This window comes from Choloepus didactylus, chromosome 2, assembly GCF_015220235.1.
Source record: "Choloepus didactylus isolate mChoDid1 chromosome 2, mChoDid1.pri, whole genome shotgun sequence".
Taxonomy (NCBI): Eukaryota; Metazoa; Chordata; class Mammalia; order Pilosa; family Megalonychidae; genus Choloepus; species Choloepus didactylus.
Window position 1 is genome coordinate 111,677,055 of NC_051308.1, and position 14,040 is coordinate 111,691,094.

Sequence of the window (14,040 nt, forward strand, 5' to 3'; positions counted from 1 at the left end):
ATCATTCTTTTTTATATGGATATCCAGCTTCCCCAAAACCATTTGTTGAAGAGCCTATTCTTTCCTCATTGAGTAGACTTGTCACCTTTGTAAAAAATTAATAGGCCACCAAAGTGAGGGTTTTTTTCTTAAGTCAGTTCAGTTCCATTGTCTATATGCCTGACTGTTAAAACAATGCTGTTTTGATTACTGTAGTGTTGTGATAAATTTTGAATTTTGGAAGTATGAGTTCTCCGATGTTGTTCTCCTTTTTCAAGATGGTTTTGACAATTTGGGACTTACCCTTCCATATATATTTGATGATTGGCTTTTCCATTTCTGCAAAGAAGGGTGTTGGAATTTTGATTGGGATTCTTGAATACCTCTTCTGTTCCTTATGAAATTGACTTTCACCCCTTTCAAGGAGCTCTGGTGTATGTCTAAAGCAGGTAGTCTTTGCGCCAGACTGCTTTGACTTAATTGTTTCTCACACTGCTATAGCTGTCCCTTAAGCTGCTTCTGACTGCAGGGCAGGTTATGGAAAGTTGAGCCAGAGTTCAGCCTTTCTGATTCAGTTCCTGGTTCAGTCTTTCAGGCTGCCTTCCTTTAGATCAGTGATATGCACATAGAGGTTACTTTTTTCCCTCCTGGAACGGAGCTGGGGACCACAATGGGAGTGCAGGCTGGCTCCATCAGGGAGGGAGTAGGCCAGGCCCAGTAGGGGCTCCATAGCCTTCTCCTGTAGTTTTTAAAGCTGTTTTCTTCATTTGGTATTTGCCAGTTTCTGCAGCCCTTTAACTGTTTTCCAAAGTTTTGCGGAGGATGGCTCTGCCAGTTTTTGCTAATTGTTCAAATATTCTGTGGAGAGACAGCATCCTGGAGTATCTTATACCACCATCTTTATTGACCAGAAGTCTCAGCATTGTTTTTTTTTTTTTTTTTTAATGCATGTCTTTATTTTATTACTCATCTACCCATATAGTGAATAAAGGGAGTGCCAGTCCCAAGGTTTTTACAATCTCACAGTCACAAGGTAAAAGCTGTCTATAGTTATACAGTCATTATCAAAGATCAAGGCTATTGGATTACAGTTAAATATTATCAGGTATTTCCTTCTGGCTACTCTAATACACTAGAAAGAAAAGAAATATCTATATAATAAGTCAGTGGTCATAATCATTTGTTAAATCTAAATTCTCTGTTACAGCTCCGCCCTCTCATTTAATCATTCTCTCAATCTTCAGGGATATCTGGGCAATGACCATTCTGACTTCTTCATGCTGAAAAGGGGTGTCGACATCATGAGGTAGAGGAATTAAACTGATTGATGTTCTTGGAGAGATGGGTACCTCTGGGTTTTAGGGCTTATCTGGCATAGGAACAGTTTGGAGGCTTTTTTGGAAAAACTAAACTTACTGAGTAAAACTTCTCTAAAGTCATAAATAGAGCTCAGGGTATTTTTTAGGGTTTTCAAGAATACTTTTCATTGGGGCTTGGCATACTGTGGCAAATTGCAGTATCTGGCTGAAGCTTGCATAAGAGTAACCTCAAGAATGACCTCTTGACTCTTTTTGAAGTCTCTTGGCCAATGAAACTTTATTTTGTTTCATTTCTTTTCCCCCTTTTGGTCAAGAAGGCATTGCCAATACCACAATGCAAGGGTCAGGCTCATCTTTGGGAGTCATATCCCACATTGCCAGGCAGACTTAAACCTGGGAGTCAAGTCCCATGTAGGGTTGAAGGTAGTGAGTTTATTTGCAGGGTTTGGCTTAAAGAGAGAGGCTACATCTGAGCAACAAGAGAGGTTCTTTGGAGGTGACTCTTAGGCATATTTACATAAGTAGGCTTAGCTTCGTCATTGCAGGAATAAGTCTCCTAAGGGCAAGCCTCGAGATTGAGGGCTTGGCGTATTAAATTGGGAGTCCCTAATGCTTGAGAGAAAATCAAGAGTTCCCCAGGTGAGGAAGTTTTAATAGGTACACATTGTTTCTTCTGTCCCTCAAGGGACTTTATGAATACATTTTTACATTCTGCCCAAAATAATTGGAATGTATTAGGGTATTACATTAACTGGTACAGAATAACCAGATCTCATTCCCTATTCTAGGTTCCACGTAATTAGATTGTTAAAGTGAACAGGAAGTTAAATTAGATGGTGTGTTACAGAGAATTTAAATTTTGGACAAAATGACATCTCATCCTTTGGTCTCACACAGATGTTGAAGTTTTAACATACAGGCAATATCATAGACTATACAATATAGTGTCTCACACTATCTTCACTTAGTTGTACAAGCATCATGCTCAAATTTTAAACAATTATCATAATCCAAAACACCCCAAAGTTCTTATCAGCCCCGAGTTATTTATCCCTAGTATTAGTATGGTACTGGTAAGGTATTCCTATTAAATATAGTCTGTAATATGCAATGTGTAGCTTTTTCCACATACCATTCTGTTGTTAACTCTTTGTACCACTGTCGTTCCTTGGAAGTAGATCATGCAAGCACTTGTGGGGTACATAACTTTAAACAAACCCTTTCAATCATGTTTCCTTTGGGTATGGCCCTGATAGTTAATAGTCCGTTAACAAACTGTCATCACCTCTGTCCATTACCATACCTTTAAGTTCACCCTTATTAACATATCTGTACATATTAGGTAATCATTTTCTCTTCACTAGCTTCTGACTCTCTCTAGTTCCCCTGTATTCTACATTATAAGACACTGATTATACATTGTTCAGGGAGTTCATAGTAGTGATAACATACAATATTGCTCCTTTTGTGTCTGACTTATTTCACTCAGCATTATGTCTTCAAGGTTCATCCATGCTGTCATGTTTCACCACCTTGTTCCTTCTTACTGCTGTGTAGTATTCCGTTTTATTTATATATATATATATATATGTGTGTGTGTGTGTATATATATATATATATATATATATGTATATGTATGTATATATGTATACACACACACACACACACCACATTTTGTTTATCCACTCCTCTGTTGAAGGACAATTGGGTTGTTTCCACTGCTTGGCAGTTGTGAACAATGTTGCTGTGAACATGAGTGTGCAAATGTCTCTTCATGTCACTGCTTTCAGATCTTCTGGGTATATACTGAGAAGTGAAATTGTTGGATTGTAGGGTAACTAGATATCTATAGTTTTCTGAGGAACCACCAAACTATCTTACACAGTGGCTGTATTATTGTACAGTCTCACCAGCAATGAGTTCCAGTTTTTCCACATCCTCCCCAGCATTTGTAGTTCCTCTTTGTTTAATGGCAGATGTTCTTATTGGTGTGTGGTGGTATCTCATTGTGGTTTTGATTTGTGTTTCCATAATAACTAGTGAAGATGAACGTTTTTTTCATTTGTTTTTTAGCCACTTGTATTTCCTCTTCCGAAAAATGTCTTTTCATATCTTTTGCCCATTTTATAATTGGGCTGTTTGTATTGTTGTCATTGAGTTGTAGGATTTCTTTATGTATGCAGGATGTCAGTCTCTCATCAGATATATGGTTTCCAAATATTTTCTCCAATATTGAGTTGGCTGCCTCTTCATCTTTTTGACAAAGTCCTTTGAGGTACATAAGCTTCTGATTTTGAGGAGTTCCCATTTATCTGCCTTTTCTTTTATTGCTTGTGCTTTGGGTGTAAGGTCTAAGAAGCTACCTCTTATTACTAGGTCTTGAAGATGTTACCTTTCATTATCTTCTAACAGTTTTATGGTACTGTATCTTATATTGAGGTCTTTGATCCAATTTGAGTTAATTGTATATAGGGTGTGAGGTAAGGGGCCTCTTTCATTCTTTTGGATATAGATACCTAGTTCTCCCAGCCTTATTCGTTGAAGAGACTGTTCTGTCCCAGTTCAGTGGATTTGGGGGCCTTATCAAAAATCAGTCAACCATAGATCTAGGGGGTCTATTTCTGAACTCTAGATTTGATTCCATTAATCAATATGTCTATCTTTGTGCCAGTACCATGCTGCTTTGACCACTGTGGCTTTATAGTAGGCTTCAAAGTCAAGAAGTTTGAATCCTCCCACTCTGTTCTTTTTTAGAATGTTTTTGGCAATTTGAGGCCCCTTTCCCTTCCAAATAAATTTGATAACTAGCTTTTCTGAGTCTGCAGAGTAGGTTGTTGGAATTTTGATTGGAATTGTGTTGAATTTATCGATCAGTTTGGGTAGAATTGACTACTTAATGATGTTTAGCCTTCCTATCCATGAAAATGGAATATCTTTCCACCTATTTAGCCCTCTTTGATTTCTTTTAATAAAGTTTTGTAATTTTCTGTGTAGATGTCTTTTACGTCTTTGTTTAAGTTTATTCCTAGATCCTTGATTTTTTTAGTTGCTATTGTGAGTGGAATTTTTTTCTTGAGTGTCTCTTCACTTAGGTCATTTCTGATGTATACGAACATTGCTGATTTGGGGACTGTAATCTGGTATCCTGACTCTTTGCTGAAATTTGTTTATTAGCTCAAGGACCTTTGTCATTGATTTCTCAGGATTTTCCAAATAAAAGATCATATCATCTGCAAATAATGACAGTTTTGCTACATGCTTTCCGATTTGGATGCCTTTTATTTCTTTGTCTTGCCAAATTGCTATGTCTAGAATTTCTAGCCCAGTGTTGAATAATAGTTGTGACAATGGGCATTCTTATCTTGTTCCCAATCTTAGTGAGAAGGCTTTCAGTCTCTCACCTTGGAGTACTGTGCTGGCTGTATGTTTCTCATATATGCCCTTTATCATATTGAGGAAGTTTTCTTCATTTCCTACCTTTTGAAGTGATTTTATCAAAAAGGGATGCTACTATTACTCATAACATCTTTGGAAATTTCCTGTATATATCTACCTGTTAAATCATTCTTTGAAAGATATTTAAGTTGGTGTGTATATGTTATATTTCATAATAAGGAAATAGCTGAAACTGTAACCTATAACATTTTTTGAAATTTGCTCTCTAACTGCTTGTTAAATTGCACTTGGAAAGTTATCACTTCTATGTATATATGTTATATTTGACAACAAAAAAATATGATGAAAAGGATGCTGAATTTTGTTGAATGCTTTCTCAGCATGTGTTGAGATGATTATTTTATTTTTCCCTTTTGATTTGTTAATGTGTTGTATTACATTGATTGGTTTTCTTACATTTAACCACCCTTGCATGCCTTGAATGAACTCCACTTGGTTGTGATGTGTGATTTCTTTTAATATGTCTTTGGATTTGATTTTTAAGTATTTTGTTGAGAAATTTTGCATCTGTATTCATTAGGGAGAGTCTCCTATAGTTTTCCTTTCTTGTAGTATCTTTATCTGGTTTTGGTATTAGAGTGATGTTAGCTTCATGAGTTAGGTTGTGTTCCTTTCTTGTCAGTGTTTTGAAAGAGTTTGAGCAGAGATGGTGTCAGTTCTTTTTGAAAAGTTTGGTAAAATTCCCCTGTGAAGCCATCCGGCCCTGGGCTTTTATTTGTAGGAAGCTTTCTGATGACTGATTTGGATCTCTTTACTTGTGATTGGTTTGTTGAGGTCTTCTGTTTCTTCTCAGATCAGTCTAGGTTGTTCATGTGTTTCCAGGAAAGTATCCATTTCCTCTGAATTGTCTACTTTGTGGGCGTACAGTTTTTCATTTATCCTCTTATAATTTTTTAAATTTCTTCAGGATCCACAGTAATGTCCCTCCTCTCATTTCTGATTTTATTTGGGTTTTCTCTCTTTTTTACTTTTGTCATTCTAGCTAAAGGTCTGTCAATCTTGTCAATCTTCTAGAAAAGACAATATTTAGTTTTCTCTGTTGTGTTTTTGTTTTTATTCTCCATAGCATTTATTTCTGCTTTAATCCTTGTTGTTTCTTTTCTTCTACTTGCTTTACAGTTAGTTTGCTGATCATTCTCTAACTTCTTCAGTTGTTCAGTGAGGTCTTTGATTTTAGGTCTTTCTTCCTTTATAATGCATACGTTTAGAGCTATAAATTACCCCCTCAGCACCACCTTTGCTGCATCCCATAGGTTATGATATGTTGTGTTCTCATTTTCATTCATCTCTAGATATTTACAATTTTTCTTGCAGTTTCTTCTTTGACCCACTGATTGTTTAGGAGTGTGTTGTTTAACCTCCATGTTTTTGAATGTTCTGGTTCTTTGGTGGTTATTGATTTCCAGTTGCATTCCATTATGATCAGGGAATGTGCTTTGAAGAATTTCAAACTTTTTAAATTTATTGAAGCTTGTTTTGTGCCCCAACATATGATCTAACCTAGAGAACGTTCCATGAGCACTAGAAGAATGTATATCCTGGTAATTGGGAATGTAATGCTCTCTATATATATCTGTTTAGTCTTAATTCGTTTATCACATTGTTTAGATTCTCAGTTTCCTCATTGTTCCTCCTCCTGGTTCTTTCTGTAGAAGAGAGTGGTGTATTGAAGTCTCCCAGTATTATTGTAGAAACATTTATTGCTCCCCTCAGTTTTGCCATTGTTTGTCTCATACTTTGGAGCACCTTTATTGGGTGCCTAAGCATTTATGACTGTTATTTCTGGTGAAGAATTTTATTAATATGTAGTGTCCTTTGTCTCTTTTGACACCTTTGCATTTAAAGTCCATTTTGTCTGATTATTAGTATTGCTATCCCTGCTTTCTTTTGGCTGCAACTTGCATGGAATATTTTTTTCCATCCATTCACTTTTGGTCTCTTTGTATCGCAGGGTCTGAGATGAAGTCTCTTGTAAACAGCTTATCAATGAGTCATACTCTTTAATTCATTCTGCCACCTTATGTCTTCTAATTGGGGAGTTTAACCCATTCAAATTCCATGTTATAACCGTGGGCAGTTTTTGAACCAGCCATCTTATCCTTTGGTTTTTATTTGTCAGAATTCCCTGCCCCACCTCTGCTTTTTTTCCTTTAAATTACCCTTACTAATACTCAACAGTTCTGTGCCCTTCTCCAGACCTCTTGCTCATTTCTTTTTTTTCCTCAACTGGTAGAACTCCCTTTAATATTTCTTGTAGGGCAGTTCTCTTGTTAACAGATTATCTCAGCATTTGTTCATCTATGAAAATTTTAAACTCTCTATTTTGAAGAAGAACTTTGCTGGAAAGAATTCTTGGATGGCAGTTTTTCTCTTTCTGAATCTTAAATATGTCGTACCACAGCCTTCTCACCTCCATGGTGCCCACTGAGTAGTCAGTACTTAGTCTTAGGTGGTTTCCCTTGTATGTGGTGAAACTCTTTTCTCTTGCTGTTTCAGAACTTTATCCCTTTCTTTAGCATTTGATGATCTGATTATTGTATTTTTCAGAGCAGTTTATTTGGATTTATTCTATTTGGAGCTTGTTGGGCCTCTTTGATTTGCATATTTATGTTGTTGGGTTGGGGAGTTTTCCCGACTATGTCTTCAAATATTCTTGCTAGCCCTTTGCTCTCCTCCTTCTGGGACACCAGTGATTCTTATATTTGTTTGCTTCATGTTGTTCATCATTTCCCTGAGATCCATTTCAAATTTTTCAATTTTTTTGCCATTTTTTCTTTTGTTCATTTGCATTCAATTCCTCTGTCCTCTAGTTCACTTATTCTTTCTTCTGCCTCTTCAAATCTGATGTTGTGTGTCTCGTGTATTTTTAATTTGATCAACAGTATCTTTTTTCATAAAATCTGCTTTTTTTTATTTACTCTTTCAGATTCTTTTTTATGCTCTTCTAGAGTCTTCTTGATGTTCTTTATGTCTTTAGCCAACTCATTGAATTTGTTTGGAGATGTGCATGTACCTTTTTGATTAATTGCTCTAAGTTCTTTGTCTCTTCCAGCTTTTTAGTTTGGTCCTTTGGCTTGTCCGAAACTTCTTGTTTATTCATGTGCTTTATGATTTTCTGTTGGCTTCAGGCATTTACTTGATAAGGTTATGTTGTGACATGCAGGATTATTTGGACATTTATATATTTATTTTTGGCTGAGGCACAGCTTGCTTGTTAGCACTTTCCCTGTCTTCCCAGCAGATGGCGCTCTCCAGCCATCTCTTGCCCTCGCGCCAGCTTTCCCCCAACTTCACCTGTACACTTGGCGGGGTCCAAGCTGGGTGGGAATTTAATCAGCACACTAGTTCTCCATGTGCACTGGGGACTGCCAGTCCTGGGGTTGTGGTGGCAGCCCTTTGCAGTTTGGCAGGGCGTCTGCTCAAGGGCACCGTGGGTCTGGTGATTTCTGTGCCTCCGAGTGGGTCGTTCTCAGGCTGTGGGGCTGCGCATCTCACCCTCCATCTCAAATGTGCCCCACTTCCTGCTTCTTGCCCATACCCACCACGGACTTCCATGGAGGGGAGAGTAAATGCAGTCAACACTGGTCCGCTGCTTCCCACATTCCCTCACGGGAGCTCCCAGTCGTGTGGCTGTAGAGGATTATCTCCCCAGCTAATTGCTGAAATGGGTGCATGGGAGTGGGGAGCTGCTTACTCCCCTGCTTGGCAGCCATCTTGCCACTGCCTTCCCCTGGCAGTGATCCCTATTTAATAAACACCCTGTCCTTTGAGACGCAGTTTCTCCGCTTTTTTATCCAGGTCCTCACCCGGTATTGCAGAAGTCCTTCTATGGCCACTTACACACTTAAACAGTTGTCCTGATTGTCCTCCAACCCTTCCCTAGTTTTTTTCACAGAAAAGTTTGTTCTGCCTCGCCTGTTCCACCGTCTTCCCGAAAGTCTCCTGTTTATTTTTTTTTAACAGTTTTATTCACACACCATACAATCCATCCTGGTACAGTTAATGGTTCCTGGTATAATTATGTAGTTATGCATTAACCACCAGAATCTATATGAGAACATTCCTATTTCTTCTGAAAAGAAAGAAGGAAAAAAAAAAGAGAGAAAAAAGTACCCCACACTCCTCCCTTATATCCCTTTATTTACATTTATTTTTGGCATATTGCCTTTGTTACAATTAATGAAAGAATATTATAGTGTTACTGTTAACTTTAGACCTTAGTTTGCATTAATTGTATTTTTTCCATAAACCTTCCCGTTTTTAACACCTTGTAATAGTGATGTACATTGTTCTCATTCATGTAAAATCTTATATTTGTGCAATTAACCACCATCATTGTCCACTCTAGTTTTCGCTAAATAATACAGTCCCAGTTTTTACCCTCGAGCTTGCCTTCTGGTGACATACACAACTCTAGCCTCACTGTTTTCAACCATACTCACAGGCAGCTTTGTTAATTACACTTACAGTATTTTGCTATCATCATAGAATATTGTGCTATCCATTTCTGAACCTTTACAATCAACCTTATTTAACATTCTATACTCTTTAAGCAAAAGAATGAAAGAGGACCTCTATCTCATGCCTTGTACAAAAATGAACTCAAGATGGATCGAAAACATAAACATTAGAGCTAATACCTTAAAACTTTTAGAAGAAAATTTAGGGAAATATTTTAAAGATCTTTTGGTAGGAGATGGTTTCCTTTACCTTACACCCAAAGTGCAAGCAGTGAAAGGAGAAATAGATAAATGAGATCTCAAAATTTAGTACTTTTGCATGTCAGCATTGTTTTTAATATTATAAAATAGATACCTAATTGTTGAACCAGAGAATAGGTAACTAAGTTGTCTATTCCTGCTGTGAAATTCTACATAACAGTTAAAAGAAATGAACAAGTTTTATGCGTTTTCTTGGATAAATCTGAAATATAAAAAATTGAGCATTGAAAAGCAAAATGAAGGAGGATATATACTAGATGCTACCCTTTTAAATACAATTTCTAAAAATATACAAGCTGTAGTATATATTGTTTATGGATACATAGATATGCAGTAAACTTAGAAAAATATTCATGGGAATAGTATCAACAAATTCACCATAATGCCTGTCTCTGGAGAGGGAAAAGGGAGGGAGGGTGGATAATATGTTGGGAATGATGTTAAAACAGGATGCTTTGATTGTATCTGTAACTTTCTTTATTAAAATAAGTTAGGGAACTATGTATCTGACAGATGACTAGTATTAATAGAAAATATATATATATAATCTTGAAAATAATAAAATCAATTAGTAAATGGGCAAAAGACATGGATAGATGTTTCACTGAACAGGATGTACAGATGGCAAATAAATTTTTGCTTCATTTTTTGGAGAGGAATTTTTGTGTAATAAGTTTACATTGTGATTTTTACAGCTTTATTGGGGTATAATTTAAATGTACAGTTCAGTGATTTTTCAGTAAATTTACCGAGTTGTGCAGCTCTCACCACAATCCATCTTAGAACATTTCCATCACCCCAGAAAGATTGCTTTTATGCTCATTTATATTTTTGGAATTTGAGGCAGGCATGGCTGTCTGAGTGTATAAAGTTAGGACTTACAGATCAGTAATGTCAGTGGTGGGCAAGGAAAAGTTGATCAGGGATTCTCAAACAATTTATTGGGAAAGATTATTTACCTCAGACATTCAGATATCTTGGTTCTAGTTTATCCCAACTCCACAATGTGTCCGTTTTCCTTCTTGCCTCATTGGAGTATATAAGGAGAAATGAATTTGAACTGTTTTCTGCTGTTTGTATAACCATCAATTCAAGAAGCCAAGGTAATGATGGCATCCCATACTCTATTCAGTTCTAGGTTATTAAGTTCTGTCATTTACTTTCAGCGCTCATGAACATAGTTTATCTGAAAACTTAGAATACTGTACTGAATTAATTCACATTTGTATATTATCTTGCTGTGTACTTTTCTGAAGTAGTTTTTCCATCTAAGTGTATTATCAATTGAATGTCACACTTTTCCTACCCTTTGCAACTTCCCTTGGTACTCTGTTATATTCTTGGTATGTGGTGTTGGTTGACTTAACCAAGACATTGTTACCATGGAGTTAAGACTTAACTCCTGGTGTTCTGTTGCATTGAGCTTTCCAGTCACTACATCTAGGGGTACTTCTTTTTAAAGAGGTAAACCACTTCAAAGGTAACAAAAGTCAAAATAATAAATCTTTGGAGGACCTATAGCTAAAGAATGTTTGTATATACTATAATATGTCTCTTATCTGAAGCTGTTAGAAGATGTAGAGAAATTGGAACCCTCATACACTGCTGGTGGGAATGTAAAATGATTATGGCCTTTTTGGGAAACAGCTTGGCAGGTTCCTCAAAATGTTAACCATATAATCCTGCAGTTCCACTCCTAGGTATATACCCAAAAGAATTGAAAACATACGTCCACACAAAAACTTAAGATATGGATGCTCATAGCAGCATTATTCATAATAGCCAAAAAGTAGAACCCAAATGTTCATCAGTTGATGAATGCATAAGCAAAATGTGAAATAAGCATACAATGGAATATTACTTGGCAGTATATAGAAATGAAGTATTGATACATGCTACAACATGGATGAACCTTGAAAACATGCTCAATGAAATAAGTCAGTCACAAAAGATAGTGTGATTACATTTTTATAAGTCCCGAATAGGCAAATCTGTGGAACCAAAATAGATTGATCGTTGCCGAGGGATGGGAGGAAAGGAAGAGTGACTGGTTGGTTTGGTTTGGTTTGGTTTTGTTTTGTTTTGTTTTGTTGTGATGGCTGCACAACTGTGTGAATATACTTAAAATACAAACATTGAATTGTACACTTTAAGTAGGTGAGTTGTATGATACGTGAATAACATCTTAATTAAATTATAAAGCAAAAAGAGAGAGAGAATTAAGAAACATTACCCAAAAACTTCAGAGATCTGGGTTTTGACTCTCTTGGTCTTCAAAGGTCTGTTTCCTTTGTGGGGAATTCTTTTCTTGGTTACTCTTTTCTTTATTATAACCAGAAAGGAATAAAATAGCCCTTATTTTACTCTGTGCACTGGAAAGGAAGATGCCTTAAGCACATACATAATTTTCTGAACAAAAGCACCTGTTAGCATCTGTGGTCTTCTTCCCTGTCCTGCTCAAGTCTGTGAATTGTTGGATCTGACTGATTTCATAACTTAGATATGGAAGTCATGACCCTAAGGTGTGGAAATTAAATTTTATTGAATGCCTTCTAAGTACACCCAATTTAACAAATGAAACTGGGACCTGGGGAAGAAGAGTAACTTATATTTTTAATCTTGTAAAAGTAAGTCACGGTTAAAACCTCTGTTTCTCTGACTCGTAAACTTTTCTTTCCATTATATCATGCTATTTCCCACAAGAACAGTGGGCCTGGATTTGAAAGTGTTGGAGAAATTCTGCATTAAACTGTTAGTGTAAAAAAAATCAAAGTGAGAAGGAAAGATGATGATTAGCTTGCCTTTAATAATTTTTCTGCATGGATAGAGAAAGTATTACCTTTTGTCAGACTAAGAACCCGAGTTCTTTATAAGAAAAGCCAAGTGTCTTAAGGTGTTGACTCTATATCTGTATATAACTGAGGGCAAGTAATATGGGCCCCACCAATCCATGCCTAATCCAGACAACTGAGGCTTCCTGTCAGACACCCTTTGTTTAGTTTGTTTTTCTCAGATTTTAGATAGGCCAATTAAAGATATGCTTGAGTGACCTGAGGACCTTCCCATTCTCAGAAGAGTCTTTCCCAGGAGAAGAATTTGGTGTGAAAGCTAGAATAGAACTAACTGACTTTGATCATACATGTACAGTCACTTGGAAATGTTTATTTTTTGAGGAATATAGACTCGTAATGGATTATCCTCGTGAATGTAGTAGTGTTTACCTTCAGGCTTCTAAATGGTGAGGGTCTCAGTGACTAGAAAGTATCTGAAGTTTACTTTCATTGCTGACCTTGAGTGGGGAAATCTCTTTTAATATAGGGTGTTCTAGGAAAGTATAGGGCAGAAGGTCAGCTTAGTTAACTTTGAACTTCCATATATATTTATCAGTAATTCTTCTTAATACTTTACCACTCCCACGTTCCTCATAGGCTGTTTAAGAGACTTTATTCTGATCTAATTTTCTATAGGATGGATAGAATGACAGAGGATGCACTTCGCCTGAATCTGTTGAAACGAAGCTTGGACCCAGCAGATGAGCGAGATGATGTCCTGGCAAAGCGGCTCAAAATGGAGGGTCATGAGGCCATGGAACGCCTGAAGATGTTGGCACTGCTCAAAAGAAAGGATTTGGCAAACCTTGAAGTGCCACACGAATTATCTACCAAACAGGATGGCAGTGGTGTCAAGAGCTATGAAGAGAAACTCAATGGGAATCTCAGACCCCATGGAGACAACAGGACTGCTGGAAGGCCAGGCAAAGAAAATATCAATGATGAGCCTGTGGATATGAGTGCTAGACGAAGGTATGGCTCAGTGCAGCTGCCCCCCTTGGATAGGTTCTTCCCATAAACGCAGCCTACGAAAATGAAATTTATTCCAATTTTTCATCCTGAAGTTTCTTGAAATAAGACATATCTGTTCCATCTGGCTTGACCATGCATTCCTCTCATTTCCAAAGGAAATCACGTGCTTCAAAAATTTGTTTAGCATATAGAGAACCATAATTCTTATCCTTAAAATATCATGGTCATTTCTGAATAAAGGGGGCACTGGAGAGTTGATAGCCCAATTAGAAGTGTAAGATCCACCTGCATTGAACCTATGGTCATCTTAGGACAAGAAAAACAGTCTTCAGATAATTCCAGTTTTAGGATTCGTGTATTGTAGAGTCCCTTAATACATCAAAAAGCCTGGGACCCAGCTTTTCGTGTGTAAACAAGGAAGTTGTTTTCATTTGGTAATTCTCCACATTCTTGCTGCCTGTGTGCAACTCCCACAACCCCTACATATGCACACATATCCACATACATGCACACTCACTCTCTTTCTCACAACACACACAACCCACAAACTCACATTCTCATGGGCCGTTTTTTCTGGTGTTTGTCTAGGTTGAGTGCTGAAGTTCTGGAGCACACACTAAAGAGAGGTACCTGGAATTGGCCACGGTAGAGCCTACCTGGGCAGTGAATCACAGTATAGAAAACAGTAGTTTTAAAAGCATTCTGTTTACTAATGACTCAGAAATAGCTGATAGGCATGGAAATTACACTTCATTGCCCAGT

The 14,040-nt window shown here is 37.1% G+C and overlaps 1 protein-coding gene across 2 annotated transcripts in view; it reads left to right on the top strand.

The window, feature by feature from the left end:
• GATAD2B (GATA zinc finger domain containing 2B) overlaps nucleotides 1-14,040 on the top strand; it is a 129,022-nt gene that overhangs the window by 101,188 nt on the left and 13,794 nt on the right. For both annotated transcript variants that reach the window (XM_037825926.1, XM_037825925.1), the window contains exon 2: nucleotides 12,943-13,278. In XM_037825926.1, the coding sequence (XP_037681854.1) occupies nucleotides 12,944-13,278 (335 nt within the window). In that variant the 5' untranslated portion in view covers nucleotide 12,943. The remainder of the gene's footprint in view (nucleotides 1-12,942; nucleotides 13,279-14,040) is intronic.